This window comes from Pelobates fuscus, chromosome 3 (genome assembly GCF_036172605.1).
Source record: "Pelobates fuscus isolate aPelFus1 chromosome 3, aPelFus1.pri, whole genome shotgun sequence".
NCBI classification, from domain to species: domain Eukaryota; kingdom Metazoa; phylum Chordata; class Amphibia; order Anura; family Pelobatidae; genus Pelobates; species Pelobates fuscus.
Window position 1 is genome coordinate 197,590,311 of NC_086319.1, and position 23,480 is coordinate 197,613,790.

The window sequence follows — 23,480 nt, forward strand, 5'->3', positions numbered from 1 at the left end:
AGTAGACTCTTGCTGCTTGATGTTCATAATGTATTGTGACCTGGTTTTGTCTTGGTTGTAAATTGGGCTAGCAAAATATCTCTCTCCATTACTTGTGGAAGGAAGAACAGCCCCAGGAGGTTAATTACTGGTGTCACTGCTCTTGTCTCCTCTGTGTCTGCTGAAAAGCTATCCCTAGGGCATAATGGGAGGATGGTTGATGCTTGCCTGACAGTCAGGTATGTGTGTTATGAATAGTCTTTCTGCAGGCAGATGCATTCGTGGATTTGCCCATGTTGGGATGTACAAAGCAATAGGAAATAGAACTTAATGGTCTCCTAACACATTCTTACTGGAGGATTGATGAGGACTGGCAGACATGTTTGTGGGATTGTACTGGGAGAGAGAGGCAGTGAAGGACAGGATTTGGGTGCAGTCTGTAGCTGTGTTTGTGGAATGCTAATTCTGTAATAATAGTAACAGTGAAAGCTGCAGGGCAGCATTAGGGTGCCCTTGCAAAGCCTATTATTCATGTCTGTTCCTGGATGTTTGTGAAGAATAAAGGAAGCATTCTATAATCACTTCGGGGTGTCTTGGAATCTGTGTGACCACAGCTCAGTGAAAGATTAACTAGCTAGGGAACACTTATCAAGGTGTGACATAGCTTGGAGCTTGCTTTTCCCTAGAGAGAACCTGACCTACTTTGGGACTTCTCCTCTGCCTGTCGCTGGGCAGGTTTGATTTATACAGAGACCACTGAAAGAGAAGCGGGCAGGTAGTTTGGAGAGCATGGAATGCATACTAAGTGATTATAAAAAGGCTAATCCTACATTCCATCAAAAAGATATTGCAACATAGAACATTTGCTCTGCTGTGTTAAAGGTATACTAGAAGTACCAGGAATATAAAGGAATACAAATACCCCCTCCACCCGCTAACATTGAAAAAAGGGTGTAAAACAGCCACCGGAGGCAGACTTAGTGCTGCAATGTAAACATTGTAGTTTACCCAATGAGCTGAAGTGGTCTGGGTGCCTATAGTGTCCCTTTAAGTACAAAAAAAATGGCCGTATACTATTTATGGTTAGGCTGTGGGCAGTCAAAGGCATGTCTAACCCCTGAAAGGGACACTATAGCCACCAGAACAGCTACAGCTGAAAGGGACACTATATTCACCAGAACAACAACAGCTCATTGTAGTTGTTCTGGTGAGTATAGACAGTCCCTGCAAGCATTTTAATGCAAACGTGTTTTCAGAGAAAATGTAGTGTTTACATTAAAGCCTAGGGACATAGCAGTAATGCTTTCCTATTGGGAGTATCTAATGCGCTTTTGGCGTTTGCTGCGCATGCACACTAGTGTGACGTCGGGAGCAGAGCGCAATTCAGCACCAAGGGAAATCTGTGTTGGAATCAGTTAAGTATAGTAAGGGTATTTTAACCCTTACTATGCCGGCGGGGAGGGGGTCCAACTTTGTCTTCTTTGCACTAGAGAATCCCTTAAAAGGGACACTATAGGCATAAATACCATTTTAACTTCATGAAGCAGTTTTGGTGTATAGATTGCGCCTCTGCAGTCGAACTGCTCAATTCCCTGCCATTTAGGAGTTAAACCACTTTTGCTTATGCAGCCCTTGACATACCTCCGCTGGCTGTGACTAACACAGTGTACAAGAAAAAAATGGTTTCCTTTTCAATCAGATGTAAAATTAAATTGAACTTTATCCACACAGTGGTGGATCCGGAGCCTAATCTCTGGAGGGGCACTTGTAGATTATTTTAAAAAATAATCCATGCACAATAACCACTACAGCTCTGTGTAGTGGTTATGGTGCCAGGACCCCCTCCCAGAGTAAGTAGTCAAACCGTTTAAGAAAAGTTTGACAACTTACCTGGGGTCTGCTGGGATATGTGGCTGTAGTAGGGCATAGGAGCAGTGGTGTGTGTGTGTGTGTGTAGTGTGTGAATGTGTAGGGCAATGTGTGTGTGAGGCAATATGTGTATTGGGGGGCTGTGTGTGTGAATGTGTAGGGCAATGTGTGTATTGGGGGGCTGTGTGTGTGAATGTGTGGTGAGTAGGGTAGGAGGGCTTTTATATTTATACACCTTTATACACATACATACATACATATACACATAATGTATAAGAAGTTGAAGTTGCACTCCAGCTTTCCTTCAGTGTTTTGCCCGGTGCTCAGCTGCACAAGTATATAGTATTTGAACAAAGCCAATATTCCAATATGTCAAAAAAGGGTAGACGTTTCAGTCCACTGTTGTGAACTTTCTTCAGGACATATATATATATATATATATATATATATATATATTTTTTTTTATTTTTTTTATTTTTTTTTAATAAAAATAAATATACTTTATGTCCCCCCTCCTTTCTTACCTTTACTGAGAGGACGGGGGACATTTCTGGATCCCTGGTGGTCTGGTGGGGATTCCCTGGTGGTCCCAGTGGTGAGAGTGAACTCTAGCCCGTAGCTCCAGGGCTAGAGTTCACTTTTGCAAGATTTGGAGTTTTGCCGTGGTAACTGCAACTCCGTGCTCGTGAGAGTAGGACCCGGAGGAGCTGCAGGCTGAGCTCCCGGGTCCTCTCTCCCTCCCACCTGCTAGCTGTCAGCAGAGTGCCTGTGGACCGGAGATCAGAGATCTCCCTCCTTGCAGGGCCGGCACTTGTTTTGTTGCACTTTAAAGTAGAAGATAAAATGTATTCAGATGATTGCTACCTGGTTTTAGTGTATACTTCAGAACATTCAGGATGGTCTGCCACAGGAAGCTGACATGGCTTTCTTTAGGACAATGTCACTTGAACTGCACCTAAACTGTTTTTTTTTTTTTTTTTGTTTTGTCTTTTGTATGGGAAAGGTAAAAATCTTGGTAAAATCTACATATCGAATTGTAAATTATAATTCCTGGTTTTGCAAGAGATGGCAGAAACTGATTTTGTTGACATAAACAAGATTTTTCTATGTATGCGTGAAGATGACTGACGACTAAAACACAATTGCAAGAATATGTATATCTTCGGTGGTTGGAGATGATCTCACCGATGTAACCAATTTACTGAAATGATTTGATGACTAGTGTCATTGTATTTTATATAACCTTGTATTAACAAAATGTAAACACTGGTGGTACTAACTTTTGTTTTATTTTTCTCTTACAGCCATTAAAATTATTAGAAGACACAATCCATCATTACACTCGTAATTCTACAAAGGATGCATGACAGCTATTTAAATCCAAGGCTTCCTCCTCCGGCAGGTCTCATTTGCCTTACTGCCGGAGAGTCCCTTCTTTGGCCGAATCCTCTTGCCCGTTTCTTCCTAGATTTGGACATTGGATGGACGTGCCATGGTGACATGAACCAGTTGAGCTAAGGGTTTTGAGAACAAAACCAAGTTATTTTTTTCAGGAGCAATCATTTGTGTGATCTTGTTCTGCACCACTTGGGAAGGTAGCAGGATCATGAGCGTGTCCCTGAAGTCACGCAGATTCTGTAGGCCGGTAAGCCCACAACTGGTCCTTCTGCTTCTTTTTGCTTTCTGCCTTCTAAGTGTATTCATCTCTGCTTATTACCTGTATGGCTGGAAAAGGGGGCTTGAGCCCTCAGGAAGTGAGGCACAGTCCCCAGACTGTGATGAGCCCAAAATCAGTCCTTCCCGATTGCTACCAGTGAAGCCTATGAGGCCCGTGGACTCGTCCCGCACAGATCCCCTGGTTCTTGTCTTTGTTGAAAGCCTCTACTCACAGCTTGGGCAAGAAATAGTTGCCATTTTGGAGTCCAGCCACTTTAAATATCGCACAGAAATTGCTCCAGGGAAGGGGGATATGCCTACTCTTACCGATAAAGACCGAGGGCGATTTGCACTTATCGTGTATGAAAACATCCTGAAATATGTTAACCTTGATGCATGGAATCGTGAATTGCTGGACAAGTACTGTGTGGAATATGGGGTCGGCATCGTTGGATTTTTCAAGGTAGGATTGGATTAATAGTTGATACATAATTATAGCAACATGTGAATGTAACTCTCAAAAAAGATGTTTTTACAAAATTACTGAAATTTGGGTAAAGTAGAATTTGGCAAAGTAAAATTGCATAAAAATGTTTCCTCTGCTTTGCTTTTAGAACTTTGACCTAGATTTTTTTTAATTTTATTTTTTTAATGTATGACTGCTTGTTTTTTCTGGATTTGAGCTCTTAGATCGCCATCAAGAACCAAATAACATTTTAAACAAAAATGTCTGTGTCCTTATATATAGGTTAATAACTCCTACTTCACATACTCCCATCTTCTTTAAAGTGCTTGGTCACTACAGCTGAGAGCCGAGACATCATCCTTGATGATCTCAGCTGATTCAATGCTTTTCAGTAGGAAAGAATTAGGAGGCTATTGCTCATGCTTGGCAAAACACAGTGCTGTACCAATCAGCATCTCTTCATGGAGGTGCATGGATTCAATGCATCTCAATGGGGAACATTCAGCATATCCATGCAGAGCATGCAGCACTGGACTACGAAACACCTCTAGTGACCATCTGAGTGACTGCTAGTAAAGGTGTACAGCTTCTGATTGCTATAGTGTCCCTTTAATTATATTGCCAGCTGCTAAGGTTATAAGGAGTCAATTATTAAAAGAGCCCAATAGAGGAAGAACTAAGAGAGGGCTAGGAAGAGATTGAGCTAAAGCATTTTCCAGAGTACTTTGTACTGTGTGGGTATCTCTGTATTGCAGCTCTGTGTAATCAATCACAGTGATCCTGGCTGTGTGGTATAGTTATGAGTATCTCTCCTCATTGTGCCCAGCTCTGTGTGTTCTTTCTCTGTATTTTACTCGGCTCTAGCTGTTGTATGGGTATCTCTGTAGTCTACCGAACCCTGTGTATTGTATTGTGCTCAGCTTGTTTTATTGTGTGAGCATATCTCTATTATACTCGGCTCTCTGTATTATATGAGCATCTCTGTACTGTGTAGGAAGCAGTCTGGCACTCTTACCAGCTGCCACTGCTGATTTTATATATTCGCTTTTCAGTTTATCCTGATCCATAGTCTAATAATTCCTGAATTCTCTTTACCACTTCCACTGGATAACTACTAGTATTACAATTCCTTTCTGTCAAGTGGTATTTTTGCTTTTGATTAACTCCTTCATAGCTTTAATTTGTGCTTAGTTTCATTACTAGTCTTTTTCTTTTTATTTATTTTTCAAGTTCTGGATGCATGGTATAATCTTGCAGCAAGTGGTAATGGGATAGTTTTAAGCATGCCTGATTGACAAACCGTTAACTTGATAAATATATATATATATATACAGCATGTACGTTATGTGTTTAATTCGCAGAACTCAGCACCTGAAGGATGCTGATGCTTTTTTTTTTTCCCTGCTGTCAGACCGTTTCTCTGTTTTCATGTGGGCACATTAGGAATATTGAGCTAAAATCATGCAGTGTCCATAACCAAGACTTCTCTAACCTCAACTCGGTTTCCTCTTCTCACGCCAGCCACGTTTTTCTTGTCAGTGCTTCAAGCAAGATGCAGCGTATTTAGACCGATTGAGTGGCCTTAATCCCCTCACAGATTTGTAAATGGAGCATTGTTCTCCAAACAGGGTCTTACTGGACAAGCCCTTTCAGCTGACATATTTTCATTCACAGTGTTCTCATTCCTCTCCCTGTCTGCAGAATTCCACATGGCATTTTAGAAACAGATCTCTGCCTTGCATTTTGCTCCTTTCTTCACAGAGCACATTATTTGCTTACAAGTTACAGAGCTCTGCACAACAACCTGTGCTGTTTGGGCATGCCCTTTTGTTGTTCAAGAACAATGGCCTTGGGAGCATTCTTAATTTGAAGCATTATATTATCTCTGTGCTAGAGGAGTTCATACATTTTTATTTTTTTTTATTCTTTATTTCACTGTGCATAGTATTACAAACAAGCCTGCAATGCCACAACAGCTATTGCAAACATTCATAAGACAAAGTAGCTGTAGTGCATATCAAGCATACTGCACATGTTTTATATTATGTCAGAAGGCAAAACACACATCTGGATACTACGTTGTCCTGTCGCTGTTACTCAGAGAAGATCATCTAGACATGGAAAGCGGTGTCATCAGAATAATATGTGAAAGTTAACTTGTTAGTCGTCGTAACAAAAGTTAGACTATACAGAGGGTGCCACCCTATGCTACTCCCCAGGTTCCCGGGATCAGTCACAGGATAGACACAGCTAAGAAAACGGTTTTAAGAAAATCAAAAAATATATGTATTTGCAACTTGATGCTGTAGGATAGCATAGCCAATTAGCCTATGCCCTTTGCGGGTTTAGTACAATCACCCTGTACATTCTGCCTCCCCCATTTCCTGGGTATTCGTCGTGCTGTGGTCGGCAGCGAGTATGTCGTGGAGAGCCCAGGGGGGAGCGGATGACCCGCAAGAAATGCTTGGTACACTTGTCTCTCAGCTTCCCCTAGAAGTTGTAAAATTTGTCCAGGTGACATGCAATATTGGACTTCTCTCAGGTTGGCTGGTTCATGCCTGGTGTCCACCATTTTAGATGTGTCTCCGCCTGTGCAGTAGATGATTGCAGCTCTAACAAGGGTCTCTCCCTTCCACAGCGCTTGTCACTCAACGAATGGCAGTAGTGGAGACTGGGTGAGAGTCTCATGGAGCAGGAAAGGGGTTTCACAGGAACGGTACAGCCCTAGAGACTTTTTGTAGATGCGTTTCACAGGTGCGATTACGAACGGGACGTACGTTTTCGATAGAGCATAGCGACCTTTATGGGACATATCTGTGTACTATTCAGGGTAGGTAGGAGTAGTGCTATGTAGAGATTTATTAGCAAGTACTAGAATTTTACATTGAGCTTTATATCTTACGGGAAGCCAACAGAGGAGGCATTGGGTGCCGGCAGACAGGAAGAGTAGCTTCATCGCAGCATTCATTATATATTGTAGCAAGGCAAACTAGGAAGGCATAGGACCAATAAAAAGTGGATTGCAGCAGTCTAGGCAGGATAAGATATTATCATGGACTAGAACCTTAGCTGCATCCATTGTTAGTTTCGGTGGATGCAATCTGCTTTTTTTTTTTTTTTTATAGTAGGAAGCAGCAGGATTTGGCAATTGATTGGCCATGAGGGGGTAAAAAAGAGGTGGCAATCAAAGACCTTGGTAACGAGCCTGTTAAAGATGAGAAGTTCTGTTTTGCAGAGGATGACCATAAGGAAGTAAGCAGCCACCCATTTAGAAATGGCTGGAGAGGCAGTCTGAAACAGGAAACCAGAGGGAATGTGAGGACTGATAGGTGTGCCATCTGCATAGAAATGATACTGGAAGTCAAAGAAGCTGATGAGTTTACCAAGCGAGGCAGTATAGATTAGGAGCATTAGGGAACCAAGGACAGAACATTGGGGAACACTAAAGGAGAGAGGAAGAGCCAGAAATTGAAACACTGAAAGACTGCTGGGAGAGGTAGGAGGAGACCGAAGTAACAAAGGGTAAGAAGTAGTAGTTGTTGATGATGATAGCAGAAAGGTCAAGGAGAATTAAAATAATATTTCAAACCCTAGAAACTTTTGGAAAGTCATAAATAACTTCTAAACTCCCCCAATCCATTCCCAACCCTCCATTGTCAAAGTGGATAACCAAACCCTGCAAATTCCCTTAGATGTAGCAAATGCCTTTAACAATTATTTGGCGGATGCTCCACCACACTGATTGCCAAGCTAATAAATGACACTCATCCTGAAACTACAAATATGGATCAGGCCCCACTAAAGACCCAATATAGACAAGTTAAATTTAAGACCTGTACACATTAGTGTCATTAAGAAACACCTTAATAATCTAAAAATTAAAAACCAGTCTGGACCTGATCAAATCCCAGCAATACTGTTGAAGCTCAGTGCGCCTGCAAATGCAAAACAGGTCACAAGCCTAATTAACGAATCCTTGGTGTCAGCAGACATACCCAAACTTTGGAAGACTGCGAGAGTAGTGCCTATTCATAAAAGTGGTGACACTACTTTGGTTTCTAACTATTACCCAATATCATTGCTCTAAGTATTGTCAAAAATCTTAGAAAAATGCGTCCATATGCAGCTATTACCAACAGTCAAACTATCTGACCCCTAATCAATCAGGTTTTCACCCAAATCACTCCACTACATCTGCCCTCTTAAAAGTTTGCAATGACATCCAAACTGGCATGGAACAAGGAGACCAAACTGGAGCTACTTTCCTCGCTTTTGCAAAGGCATTTGACACTGTAGACCACAACATTCTACTGCACAAACTAAAAAACTCAGGCATTGGTTATCGTCCGCTAACCTTGTTTCGATCATATGTATTGGATCGATCACAATATGTGTCAATTTCATACAGCGACTCCTTGCCTCTCCCAGTCACATGTGGTGTTCCCCAAAGTTCCATTCTCTGCAGCCTACTATTCACATTATTTATAAATTATCTGTCTAATGTTTGCAAATCCTCAACTGTACACATGTACGCAGACGACACAGTAATCTATGCAAGCAAATCCGATCTACCGCAGCTTGAGGCTGTGCTCCAAGACCAGTTTACAGAGGTAGAAAAGTGGATCGCAAGAAACACTCTTTCTAAACACTGACAAAACTGTCACAATGATCTCCACAATGGATCACTACCCCTCATTACAAAATTCCCATCTATGCATCAAAACAAAATTAAATAGCACACGGACCGCAGTCCACACTTTCACATACAGTGTCTCACAAAAGTGAGTACACCCCTCACATTTTTGTAAATATTTTATATTTTTTTCAAGTGACAACACTGAAGAAATGACACTCTGCTACAATGTAAAATAGTAAGTGCACAGCCTGTATAACAGTGTAAATTTGCTGTCCACTCAAAATAACTCAACACACAGCAATTAATGTCTAAACCGTTGGCAACAAAAGTGAGTACCATTAGGGGTGTACTCACTTTTGTTGCCAACGGTTTAGACATTAATGGCTGTGTGTTGAGTTATTTTGAGGGGACAGCAAATTGACACTGTTATACAGGCTGTACCCTTACTACTTTACATTGTAGCAGAGTACCATGTCTTCAGTGTTGTCACATGGAAAGATATAAAAAAAACACTATTTACAAACATGTGAGGGGTGTACTTACTTTTGTGAGATACGGTACCTGGGTATGTTGTTAGACCACAATCTTTTGGCCTCCACATAGAAAAACTTGCATCTAAACTTTATCCAAAGCTAGGTGCCCTGTACAGAAACAAATCCTGCCTAAGCCCTACAGTAAAGGAAAAGATTGTACAGCAAATGCTGATGCCAACCATTGATTATGGGGATGTAGTATGTGCACCTGCTCTGCAAACCCAACTTAATAAATTTAATACATTGTATAACTCATTCTGCCGATTTGCGCTACAATATAATTACATGACCCACCATTGTGACATGCTAAAATAACTAAACTGGCTGTCGCTGGAATCCATATGCACCCTCCATCTTTCCAGTCTTGTGCTTTAGAGCATTTTTAGGAAACTCCCACCCTACATGAGCAGAATGCTCTCCCCGGCTGTTCCCACCTCCTATAACCTCCGATCCAGTGCCAGCACTTTATTTAATCTACCTCAATACAAAAAGAATGCGGCTTGATCGACCTTTTCCTACAGAACACCGCAATTCTGGAACGACCTCCCGCACACTTTCAAATCTTCCCCAAGCCTTAAACACTTTAAGAGATCCCTCTCTACATACCTCAAAACAGAATGCACCTGTCATGGTTGATTATATATTTCTTACCTGTTCTATGTTAAATTTTGTATATATTGTCTATTAATATTGTTTTGATATTTTATTGCACCCTGTTGTATCAATGCAATATTTTGTGGACTCAGGACATACTTGAAAATGAGAGAAATTTCAGTTGTATCCTTCCTGGTAAAATATTTTATAAGTAAATAAATCAATTGGAAGAGAATAGTGACCACTGGATTTAGCAGCAATTAAATAATTGGATACTTTGATCATAGCCGTTTCGACAATAGTGCCTTTAACTGTCCCCTGAGACTGCAGGAGAAACAAAGCCTGTACATTAAGGTTTAGTGATTCTGGTGCCAATAGAATACCTTTATAGGTGTTACACCAGGTAAACATGTTCTACATAGAAACGATTTGCCTGTATTTTTCCACTTTAATTTATATGAATAACATAAATTTCCTAGGAAGTACTTAAAACTACCTGTGAAAGAGATCTTAGAAAACACTGGTAGAACTCAGATCACATAACTCGTGGTACCATCCATGAACAAGACGTCTGCACTCCCATCCCCCCCTTATTTCTGAGGTTCTGACGCGTATACTTTATTTATAGTTGAAAGAATAGAAACACACATATTTAATCTTTCTATATCCTTGTTCTCCTATGAATAGAATATATATGTTTGATCTTTGCACTAACGAGTGTCACGTGACAACCTACTTGGAAAATATATCTGCTGGGGACCCTTAAGGGTTATGTATTTTGGGAGATCCCTTTCTTTTTAGAGTATTCTAATGTAATCCTACATTCCTTCTTACAGCAGTGTTTACATGAAGCTAACATTAGGGCTATGGCCATTGTTTGTAGGCTTGCACGTATTCTGGCCTGCTGGGAGCTTATCACTGTAACTCTATACATACAGTATATTGGCTAATGAATGATGTCACGTGAGCCACCTGTGTACTTCTGTTTTGCTTGTAATCCTATACATTCAGCTTTGTAGATGGGAAAAATAAATATACTTTTATCTTCATTTTTGTTTTAATACATAAACATGACATCATTTGCCATTCAGCACAGCTGGGCGGAAAGTTATTCACTAGACAAGCTTTCCACCCAGTAATTGTACAGTAAAATAAAATGGAATGCTAGGTTTATTATGACTTCTGCATTGTGTATTTAGATAGCTAGTTGTGTTTTAAATTGGTTCTGTTCAGAGGACATCATGGATGAAATGAGAATGAGATGTGTGGACCTGCCAGTGTGCCAGAATTCACACCTGTTCTTATGTATAAAACAAATTAGCGTTTGTAGAAGAACGAGGGTGTGGAAAGTTTTCATTCTAAAAACATATGGAAGAAGTCACTCTAGAAGCAGTATATGAACAGATAAAAATGGGAGTGAACATAGTGTACAGATTTAAATGAAAATAGTAATTGCATTCCAGTATGCTAGAAAATGAGCAGAGAGGGTATATTTCAAACTAGCATAACAGTATCATAACAGGCCAGAAATATAATAAAATATACAGCACACATGATATCTTATGCTGTGTGGGGAATTGTAAGAAAATCTGCATCATGCTTTGCAAAACCCCAACACACGATGCTACTAGTTTAACCCCTTAAGGACCAAACTTCTGGAATAAAAGGGAATCATGGCATGTCACACATGTCATGTGTCCTTAAGGGGTTAAAGTTTCTCTCGAAGAAAATACCATCTGAAAAAGCACAAACTGGTATGTGGGTTTCAAACCATTACATAGGTATCAAATAACTATGCCTTTTCAGGTTTTCCCTAAGCATGGTTCCTCTTTCTCTGACTGACTAGCTTCGTATAATAAATAACATTGGTACTTCCAATCAGTCCTTGAGGTCCAAGTGAAACTAGTGGGAGAAGCTCTTAAAATGTGCTTTTAATGTTGCACATGCAAATATAAACCACCCTTTCTTGACCAGTGGACTGGATTCATTGTAAAAATATTTTTAGTCACTCTGATGTGGGGTAGTGGATGCTAGGGAAAGTTTAGCAAGTGGGGGTGTCCTTTTTGACTTGAGAAGCAATGGATTAAATCTTGTTGGTGCTTGTAAAATGCCCTGCTATTACAGCATGTTTTAGTTTCCTGTGTATAAACAAAATAGTTTAGAGGTATTTTTACAACCAATACTGGTTTATGGATAAGTGTCCTTTATTACCGGCCTTATCAGATGAGCTCTCAGAGAGTGATCCACTTAGTTTTTGAAGTGATTTTGGATGATGTTGAGCAAAATGCCCAAACCAGCTGCATACCTAGTACTCAGAACTGCAGGTCCTGGTGTCGGGCGATACAAATTCCACATCCCTGTATAATATGTATGGATGCACTTAAACAGGGTGAAATTGTAGATAGAAACAATGCACCCAAAAGGGTATTGGCCACAATTGCTTTGCATCTCAAAAGAGCCTTGGTCCTTAAAGAAACACTACATGAAATACTACATGGTACCAGGAGGCCTCTGGGCGCATTCTTACCTTTAGGCTTTAACCCAGATGTTGCCTTAAGCACCGATCTCTGCTCCACCCCCAGTGGCGTCTGGCTACTTAAATGCTAGTTTCAGGAAGCTCAGAGTGCTGCCGGACAGGGGCGCTGCTGATTGGTTTTCGATCGGTCAAATGATGCTCTTGGCCAATATGTGAATCCCCATTCAAAAAACTGTCTTGAAAAGAAATAAAGCCTGCAAGGGAAAACATTTGTCTTTACTCCCTTACTCCCCCATTGTGTTCAGCTTTCACTGCCTCCCTATGATAATAATATTGCTTGTTTTTTTTTTTTGTTTTGTTTTTTTTTAATCCCCTTGTTTTCTAATTTTCTTGCTGGCTCAGCGTGCACACATTCTCCTGCACAGAACCCCAACCCCCTCTTCCTCCCCACCCTCCAGTCCTTTCTTATTGACTGAGAGCATCATCTGAGTGTTCTCAGCCATTGAGCTAAGCTCATACTAGCTCAATGTGGTTTTTGGTTCAAATGCATTTTATCAACTGAATTGTATCATCCAAAGCATGCTGTTTTTTACTTTTAAAAATGTAAAACAAAGCAAAAAAACGTGTGGAGAGTAAAAAGTGGGTCGCAAGAGAATACTGAGAACGGGCAGCAGCTGAAATAGCCTGCCCTTCGGTCGGTCCCCGCTCGGTTCTCAAGCTGATTTTTGCTCATCTTGTGCCATTACAGAGAGAACTTCTCTGAAACATATCAGACTGGTCCCACCCATACGGGCAGTCCAGATCCGAAATGCCAGCAAGTTCCCTCTGCACGAGAGACACAGCAACCCCAGACGATCGTTTCAGCCTTGTTAGGCATCATCATTGAGGCATAGCTGATATCTCCCTAGGCACTACGTTTGTGTGTGTGTATATGTGTGTATGCATGCATATATATATATAATCAATATTACTATTTTTAATAGTAGGTTTTAGGATAATGAGCTTGAATCATTTTTTTTGTTTAGTTTATTTTTTATTTTTATTTTTTGTGCATGGTTTGACAAGATGATATACGTTGCCACAACATCAAACATAATCACAGCAATATCACAGTTTTATACATATGTGGCATTGAGGTGAAAGCAAATTTTTAAACATTTTTAAACGTAGTAAGACAATCTAGTGATATATGACATGCAAGTATCAGCATTAGTAGATATGTCCTTTTAAGCATTGTCGTCAATAGTGAAGTTAAGCTATAAACAGGCTTGAACAGTTATATCCTTAAGTTTACATAACTATGCGTAGACACTTTATGCTGTAGGTGTTTAGGCTAGTAGGCATGGAAAACATGGGCTAGCAACATACTATAGGTACACAAACATTCTGAGTGCTGGCTAGCATCGCCCATCCACTGAGTTGGGTTACGGTAGGGTCACCTTGCGTCGGTCTATCAACAAGCTTTAATTCTAACACGTGCAATTAGATCTGTTTGTACCCTGCCTAGCTGGCTAAAAGTGTGAACATGGTTCCTTGTAGGCATGGCGTTAAGCCAGCGACATATTGTTATTAACTGGACATGTAATATATGCAAACTTAAAATATAACATAAAGTAGCATTAGTTCAGATGCATCTGAGGGGTGCATACTAGGTAAGACCTGGCCAACGGTGTCTGCAGGAGAAAGTCCCGGCGTGGGAGTATGTAGAGCTTGCGTGTCAGTCTTCCGACCTGCCTGCGCCTCGCGGTGGAGGGCTGGAGCAACAATGGTGTGGCCCGTTCAACCGATGCCCCGCTTGTGCGTGGGTGTTGCAGTTGATGAAGGTGTCTGGCTGGGAGCCACTATGGTCGACTGCGTGCAGGGTAGTACAGTCTCTTGGGTAAGTAATCTCCATGGTGCTGTTGGTGTATTGTGGGGGCAATGGTCGGTCCCATCCCAACCGGTTGTCATGGTGGGGCTGCACATGCTCAGATCCTCCAGCCCGGGTTGTAGCGGGGAGCACTTTCCTGTGTCCTTGTATCCCTCTCCCATATGTGGGGAAACAGTGGACCCTCCAGAGCCTGTGTGGACGGTGGGTCGGATTTTGTTCCGGTGTGCCCCCCTTGCCCAGAAGGAGATTTGTTGCTCCGAGCGGTTAAGTGGGATCGCTGTCGGGCTTGTTGGGGTGGACAGGAGCGTTTGCCTTGCTGTGCTCGCTTTGCATCGGCCATTTTGTTGTGCCCTCCTCGTGGTTGCGGTGAGGGGTTAGTTTCACGATTGATTTCGGCTTGAATGTGTAGGCTCCGTGCCAGCCTGCGCCAAAATGCTGCAAAAGTTTTTTGTTCAGCCATGCTGTGTAGTCAGCTTGGTCAGTGACGCTTGTGTTTGGCTCCTTTGTGCTCTCTCCGGGTTGCTTGGGCGCCATCATCGCCTCAGTCCCAGTGGCATTCCGGAGCCGTTGTGTGTCAGGCTGTAGTGCGGGGATAGTCTCCTCCAGCGAGGACCAGGATATCCCTAACCGGTCCAGAGGGGAGGTTTCAGGGCTGTGTCGATTGTTTGCTTGCGAGTGTGTCCTGTGTCGGGGGATCGGCCGCCTCCCCCAAGCTGTAGGCTCCGCTCCGAAGAAGGCCTTGTGGTCGGTCCAGGTATGTTCATGTGATGTTCAATATATACCTAAACGAATTATGTGCTTTCCCATATTATGTGTGGATTGTGCAGTGAACTCCACTGTGCACAAGCAGATAGCCGATCAGCCCGACCTGACCTGGTTAGTATAGTAGAAAGGGAAATTTAGATCCAACTTGCCAAAAAAAGGACGCCAAAGTCCCAATATTGAAAAGAAAGGGGTGGATTTACAAGACATAGAATTGCTGACAAGAAATCCTAATAGAAAGAATATCTGTCATGTATAGTCTCTTCTACTATAAAACCACTCCAGTGATTTACACAATGTTGCCACTTTTATGATATGAACATTTTAATATAACCATAAGCATGAAAGTATCTAGTATATACTTTGATTCTTGCATACCAATATAAAGAGCATAGTGGTATATTTATATTTATTAGTATTCTAATTGGTTTCTAGTATGAGTATTCTTTGTAAAAATGTGTTGCTATGTTTAGACCTCTTCTGTCTTTTTATTCTGTGCTTTCCTATTGTCTATGTATAATGCAATATGCAGTATACAATCCCCAGCCACAACAAAAGGTGGTGACTGAGTGTGATTGCTCCTGCAATTCTACCCGGACAATCAGCCGATCGGCATGATCGCTGTGAGTTCCAGCTGTTGCCTAGCAATGGTGGAAAGCAGACAGCGTGGGAACCGATCTCACAGTCGGCAGGTAGGGCTGATCGGCTATCTCCTCGTGCACAGTGGCGTTCACTGCACAATCCACACATGATATGGGTAAGCACATAATTATTTTAGGTATATATTGCCTTTTTTATGCCTGTAATGTCATATTTGCCATCCTCAGGAAGGCTCCTGATGTGAGTCGAAACGTTGATGTATATTCTTTTATTTTATATATGAATTAAAAGTTCGATTTTATTTACACAATCAAAGACCCTGTAGTGCATTCTGTTTTCCTGGATATATATATATATATATATATATATATATATATATATATATATATATATATATATATATATATATATATATATATATATATATATATATATATATAATATATATATATATCTCCAACACTAGCGAAATGGTGCATACAAATAATTGTATCCATACAATTTGTTAAAATAAATAAGGTGCTGCTTAAACAATCCTGTATCTTTAAATATGAATACAGCTAACTTTAAAATAACTTTGTTGGATGGAAATATTGCTTTACATTGATTTATGTTAAGAAAATTTCAGTTGACAGAGGTATTTTAAGGAATTGCAATATTGGGTCTCGTGGGCCAAGAATTTGGTCTTTTTCCGTGGAGAGCAGGTGTGAACATATCTTGTGCTGAGTAAGCAAAGATGTGTATTTGGTCGTAAAATGTTATTCCATTCTAAATATACATAGACTACCAATATTGAGTTAGGTGAAATATGCATGGGTCACATGTGGGATCTAGTATAGTTATTCAATGTGCCATTCTATAGGTGTACCTTATTCACGGTCTTAAGTTCTTGGCATCCCAATCATGTATTATATAATTATTTCAGCCCAAAACTAATTGTGGTTATGGCTATAAGGTTCATGTATTTTAATATACTATTTCTTATCCTCACAGGCCAATGAGAACAGCTTGCTGAGTGCCCAACTAAAAGGTTTTCCTCTCTACCTTCATTCAAATCTGGGCCTGAAGGACTGCAGTATCAACCCAAAGTCCCCTCTTTTGTACATCACCCGACCGAATCAGGTGGAAAAAGGAGATCTTCCTGGGGAAGATTGGACAGTCTTCCAGTCGAACCATTCTACATATGAGCCTGTGCTTCTAGCCAAGACCAAGTCTGCGGAGTCCATACCTCACTTAAGTGTGGATGCAGCCCTTCACACCACTGTTGTACAGGACCTGGGACTGCATGATGGAATACAAAGGGTTCTCTTTGGCAACAATCTAAACTTTTGGCTCCACAAGCTGGTGTTTGTGGACGCAGTGTCATTCCTGACAGGCAAGAGGTTGTCCCTTCCCCTCAACCGCTATGTGCTTGTAGACATTGATGATATATTTGTGGGCAAGGAAGGAACACGCATGAAAGTGGAAGATGTGAAGGTAGGAGTAGATTTGGGTGGTTAGGGGGGCAATCAATTCACTGCTACTTTTTGGGGAGGGAATGCAGGTAGAATTGTGTTTCTTTACTATCATTACTCCCTCTGTATGCTGTGCTGTTCACATTGCATGAGATGTGCTTCATAGATGTAATCATTTGTTTGTACAGTGTGCAAAGGTAACAACAAAAAGTTACAGTACAGTGTGTTTACTTAAGAAGTTATTATCTTGTACTTTGTTAGTTGAACTTGAACTGAACCTTATTCACACACAGGAGGCTGTTCCAGGCTGTTCCAGGCGAATTATTAACAAAGCAGGAGATATGCAATTTGAATTTAAACCTGCTGCAGAATAAGGGAAGCCAAAAATTTAGGCTGTTGTTCAGGAAGTGTGCATGAAAGTTGTGTGAGTCTCAGCCAGAGGAGGTGTGGTTAAGGCTGCGTAAATAGTGATTTAACTCATAAATGGCAGAGAATTGAGCAATGAAACTGCAGTGGCCTGATCTATACAAAGTGTAGGTAACTTTCGGCACCTGTGGTCTATGTCCCCTGATGCTTTGCCATCATTAGGACTAAGAGCATTTTGGGAGATGTAGTCCACAACATCTGAAGTCCCGAAGTTGCCTCCCCCTGATCTATACACTAACATTAATTGAATAATCTAAACTTGTTTTTGTTTTTTTTTGGTGTTGAGTGTCCCTTTAAAACTGAATTGCCAGCCATAGTATTTGATTTGGAAACATTCTGCTTTAAACCTGTCTATTTTAGCTTTAATTTTTCATCTCACTTTTCAATTAATTTTAGTTCTGTTTTGTAAATAAACCCCAATATGTAAATTACATTTTATAATTTACGTGCCTGGGCCTTAAGTACCGGTATCCCAACTTATTACAAATGAGGTTCTCTTTTAAATAACTAAATATATCTATATCTGAGTGGAGGGCTCCTGCACATTCACTTCTCATCCACAATGCTTCTCTATGAGAAGAATTGGATTGATTGAGAAGAGGAAGAGGAGTCAGTGTGACTTTGCTGAAGGCAGATGGGGCGGCCGCAATAGCAGGTAACTTATAGCACTGCTAAAAAAACAAGTTTTAAAAAAAAAAGGGCGCTATAACGTTAATTCTCTAATTTACTCAAAAGTGCAAATAATGTTATGTATAAAAGATATAAATATTACACTATTAAGTGTAATAGCTCCTAAAACACACACAATAATAAAAACCAAATATAAGTGTGCTGTGCTTTTAAGACAAAATCAGTTTGTAAAGTGCAAAAAATATTTTAAAATGTGCAAATGTAAAATCCAAACTTTAAAGTGCAATAAAACTGTGTATGAATATTATTTGCAAACAGTGTGAATACCAGTGTATATAAAGCACTAAACTTACACAAAATGTTTTTTTTTATTTTTATTATAGACAAACTTTATACGCTCAATTTAAAGAGTTATCCATATGTTAAAGTAGACATAGAAAAACCAGAGAAAAGGTACGAATAGTGCAAAACTGCAAAATTATAAAGGAATTTTTGAAGAAGCCTGCTCTAACTGTAGTAACTCCAAACACTCTCCCTACGTACAGTTTGCCCAGTCCTTTATACAAATACTGGCTGCGCATTCTGTATGCTGACGGCGAGGAAGCTATGATCCTCCGGTCCCTGCTCTCTCACGTGCCGCTTAGTGATGCCGGTGCCGGCATGTGACGTCACTCCAGCCCCGGCATCACTAAGTGCTGGGTGAGGGAGCAAAGCTCCCTCTCTGCCCGCCAACAGAGCACTCAGCCGGCTGCCCGCCTCCACAGATCTACTCCAACTCTTCCAAATGTAGGGAGGCTGGGTGGGATAAAAGTGCATGAAAACAAATCATAATGTCAGTGTTTACATTGAAAAGCCTGCAGGGACAGGCTGTAGACACTAGTACCACTACATTAGTGTACCACTAAGTTTTAAAAACCTGACTCATAACTTTTTTTAGCTGGCTCCTATAAGCAAATTTGTCAAGCCCTACTTTATGCTCAGAAAATTTGTATGTGTATGTTAAAATATGTTCATGTATCTGTACATAACTTATGCTTTTCATTTTCAGGCACTGTTTGACACCCAGAATGAGTTACGCACTCACATCCCTAATTTTACCTTCAATCTTGGTTTTTCTGGGAAGTTCTTCCACACAGGTGAGTGTGTCCTAATACATATGAAATTCAATAACTTAAAAGGATGCTGTTAGAAAAAGAGTTTACATTTTAATTGTAAAATTATTTATCATGATTATTTATTTAATATGTATTATTTTTGTTTGTCATTCTTTTTTATTCAGACTGTTTTGTGTGAGAGTTTTATTTTTTCCATTTATTTTTAGCCCCAATCTAAATTGATGCATATATTTTGAATTAGGCACCGATGCAGAGGATGAAGGAGATAACCTTTTGCTTTCCTACGTCAAGCAGTTTTGGTGGTTCCCTCATATGTGGAGCCACATGCAGCCTCATCTATTCCACAACCAGTCCGTGCTAGCAGAGCAGATGGCCTTGAACAGGAAGTTTGCTGTGGTGAGTGGGATGCCATGATTTTGAGTTGTCATTTTCTGCAGTCCAATTAATCTTGAGCACTGAAAACAGGAAGACATTTCATGAATGTACATTTTATATACAATGTATTCTGTGATGTATAAATAACTCTTTATGTGTGCAGTCTTTGTGAAATTCCAGAGCAATCTTTGGAAAAATAAGCAGCCAATGAGTGACTTGGCAAACACCAAATACAGCACGGGCTATGTATTATAATTCAGTTGGGCTTACAATCTGTATTCATATGGAAATGCCATAATATGCACAGCAAAAACAAAAATTCCAAAATAGAGGATCACTTGGTCTTCTTAACAGGTAGATTTTATCCAGTAGTTAGTGTTTTGATATTAAATTGATGTTTTGGTTCACCTAAAAACATACGCAAACTTTCTGTATCAAAATTAGTTTATAGGAATGGTTATAAAAATTTTTTATCCTGCAGGCCTGTGGAAACATTTTGTCCTTTAGGTTTCAAATGTTATGAGCATCTCTAACCAATCCCTGCTGGACAGGTGACTTGCCAAAAGCATCATTCTATAAAGAGATTTGACTAAGCCAGAGACGGCCGAAGGCAGATCCTCTAGATATTGTTGAACTGTAACACTTATTAAGCTTTTTCTGCTTTGATGCTGGCAAAGCATTATAGATGTAGATGTACAATAGCTGGGAATCTACCATTTATCACCTCTGGTCTAACTTTGTTAAAGCAGCATGGAAATTATGTGTGCCTTAAATTGCATATCATATCAAAGATTATATGACAAATTGTGAGAAAAGAACTGTGGGGCAGAGTTCATAGCCTCTTTGTGCAGTAACTACACTAACCCATAGAGTGCCCTTTAAATTAATGCTATGCTGTCTGCGGCTTTTGCCTGTAATATAGTTAAAGTAACCATCTAGGCACCAAAGCAACTTCATCTCAATTATGTTGTTTTGGTGCATGAATGTTCTGCGCACCCTCTTATCTTAAATGGGCACTATAGTTACCAAAACAACTTTAGCTTGATGAAGCAGTTTTGAGGTATAGATCATGCCTCAGCAGCCTCATTGCTCAATTCTCTACCATTAAGGAGTTATATCACTTTGTTTATGCAGCCCTAACGACACCTTTTTGCATGTCACTTGCACTATCTTCCTAAACACATCCTGTAAAGTGAGATTTAATGTTTATACTTATTTTATTGCACAGTCTGTTTAATTTTGAATGTATTATTTCATGAACTGTTAATAGCTTTCTAGACCTTGTAGAAGCCTACTGTGTGTGATTCAATTTACAGAGCAAGAGATACAAACTTCTAAAGTAAGTTAAAATCTGAAATTATTTTTTTTCCAATGAGGCCTGTCAGTCACAGCCAGAGGAGGTGTGGCTAGGACTGCATGAACAGAAGCAAATGTGATTTAAGTCCTAAATGGCAGAGAACTGAGCAGTGAATAATGACAAGGCGTGAGCTAAATACTAAAATTACTTAATTAAGGAAAAGTTGTTTTTGTGCCTAAAGTGTCACTTTAAGGTGTTAAACATTTCATTGAAATGACAATATGTAATGTGTAGTGTTCCTTTAAAAAAAAAAAAAAAATTTGATCAATTTCAATGTAAAAATTGAAATTTGGTTTCATTTTACATTGACATAAATATATTTGTAATGTAATTAATTTGATTTAACCGATCAGATCTAGTATTGATAATGTGTTCCTTCTCTTTGTTTGCAATTTAGGATCATGGTATACCTACAGATATGGGATATGCAGTGGCCCCTCATCATTCTGGAGTGTATCCTGTTCATGTACAGCTGTATGAATCGTGGAAGCAGATATGGGGGATTAAAGTTACAAGTACCGAGGAATACCCTCACCTAAAACCTGCACGATTTCGCAGAGGCTTCATCCACAACGGAATAATGGTAAGTTATTTTGGCCTAGGCACACCAACTTTTGGACTAGAGACTTTGTTGCTTTAGTTTACATTTTTGAATCTTCTCTGCTGAGAAGTCCAGCACTAAAGCAAAAAAGTCTGTAAAGGGACATTATCAATGTTCTTTGTAAATATTATGGTTACTTTATAACTGTGTGATTTGCCAAAATTAGCTCACATGTAAGTCTGTCCCTTTTCCCTCTGATATTAAATAAGAACATTATTCTATTTCTTTTGCATCCTGTTAGTGCGCCACATGCTGTGCTAGACAAGTCTATATGATCTCTCTCTCCAGCTCTTGTAGAAGGCCTGGGTCTCGGTTATAAACGTGCCTGATTGCCTGGAAAACTCTCTTCAGGGCAAGAGAATATATCCCTAAAAAAAAAACATTCTTTTTAAGTAACATTCATTTGAGCCATTATAATATTTTGATGTGTTTTGATTGCAAAATCAAACTCTCAGTCTTGGTAACAAACCAGAATATGCTAATTGTTTGGAAAATGGAAGCTGCCTGGCTCAAAAGAGCCAGATTTGCATAGTACTTAAATTGGTTCCCCTTTTTTTGATTATTTTTTTTTGTTTAGGAAAAATTGTATAAATGATTTGTTGAGGTTTATTATACGTCAAAGACCAGTGTGAACTTGTGTTCCTGTCTTCTCATAGGCCATTCTGATTCATTGACTCTGAATATGGCATATATGTGGCCTTAACCCCTTAAGGACCAAACTTCTGGAATAAAAGGGAATCGTGACATGTCACACATGTCATGTGTCCTTAAGGGGTTAAAATGCATAGTTAAATATCAATTTAACGTGGCAGATTAGCTTTTAACACCACCTAAATACAGGTTTTAACTCTGTAAATTATCTGATTGCTGTATTAAAGTCATTGATGTATAGTGAAATATGTAATTATAATGACAAAATGGGCACCATCTTCCTGGAATAACTATAAATGTTAGGTAAATACCTGGTCTCTCTGAATGCATTGCTTTGTCGTTGTTCCTGAAGCAATAAGCAATTTTATTTTACTGTACAATTTGCATTTATGGTTTTCCTTGTGAAATGGATGAATTTTATAAATCTGTTTCTGGTGTATACAGAATGTTTACAGGAAGGGGTACAGTGTGCCCTGCTCTGCAACACAAGTCCTCCGAACACTTAACAAAAAAAAAAAACTGTCCCCTGGATCTCTATGTAAATGAAACTCCTATCAATCCATGATTTTTACAGAACACAGCATCTTGATTGTGGCAACCTACTGATGAATGTGCATAGTACCCTAACCCAAGTGGAAACATGAAAATAACACTTTAAAGATTTTTTTTTTTTGCTCTTTTGATTGCAGCACCATTACAGTGTGGCACATTTCTCATGGATATTCCCGAAATGTAATTTAAAGGGAACCTATACCTCCAAAAATAACAATCGTTTTTGGGATATAGGTTTACGTCTGTCTACTCCACATGCTATTTAAACAATACAAAATAACGTTAAAGAATGATTACTTGCCTTTTTTCCATTTCCGGGACTATTCTGCAGCAGCTGCCTGCTCCACCTTCGAAGATGTCTTTCGCGATCTTCTTCTTGAGAAGCAATGAATTTGAGATACACATTTACAGCCAAAAGCTGCACACCTCATTTGATTGGTTCTAGAGGAGGAAGCAGCTCTACTCTATCCTACTGTCTACAAAAGGCTGTGTTTTACATTGCAGGGTGAAAATTACAGGACTACTGCACTCAGACCACTTCCTTGAGTTGAAGTGGTCTAGGTGGTTATAGTAGTACTTTAAATTACTGACTTATACATTTTTTTTTTATAGTGGCACCTGCAGCATTCTACCATTTTGCTCCCATTTGCAGTATATATAAATGTCCTATTTTTCTTTTTAAAATTAAAATTCCTTATCAAAATATTTGTTTGGATACAGGCCTTTAAATGAAAGGAAATTGTTGATATTTGCTGAGGTACATTGGATTCAAATACTATATTAGAGCTGCATATTAAGTGACACTGGGATGTTTTTAGATACTTTGAAAAGCAGGTCCCACTGATGGGGAAGAAAGAAAGAAAGCAAAAATAATTCTG

General features: G+C 39.8%; 1 protein-coding gene across 2 annotated transcripts in view; it reads left to right on the plus strand.

Moving 5' to 3' along the window:
• The window catches only part of NDST1 (N-deacetylase and N-sulfotransferase 1), a 95,690-nt gene that overhangs the window by 39,201 nt on the left and 33,009 nt on the right, over positions 1-23,480 (plus strand). For both annotated transcript variants that reach the window (XM_063447883.1, XM_063447884.1), the window contains exons 2-6: positions 3,153-3,967; positions 16,435-16,917; positions 19,000-19,087; positions 19,308-19,462; positions 21,196-21,381. In XM_063447883.1, coding sequence (XP_063303953.1) covers positions 3,455-3,967; positions 16,435-16,917; positions 19,000-19,087; positions 19,308-19,462; positions 21,196-21,381 — 1,425 coding nt within the window. In that variant the 5' untranslated portion in view covers positions 3,153-3,454. The remainder of the gene's footprint in view (positions 1-3,152; positions 3,968-16,434; positions 16,918-18,999; positions 19,088-19,307; positions 19,463-21,195; positions 21,382-23,480) is intronic.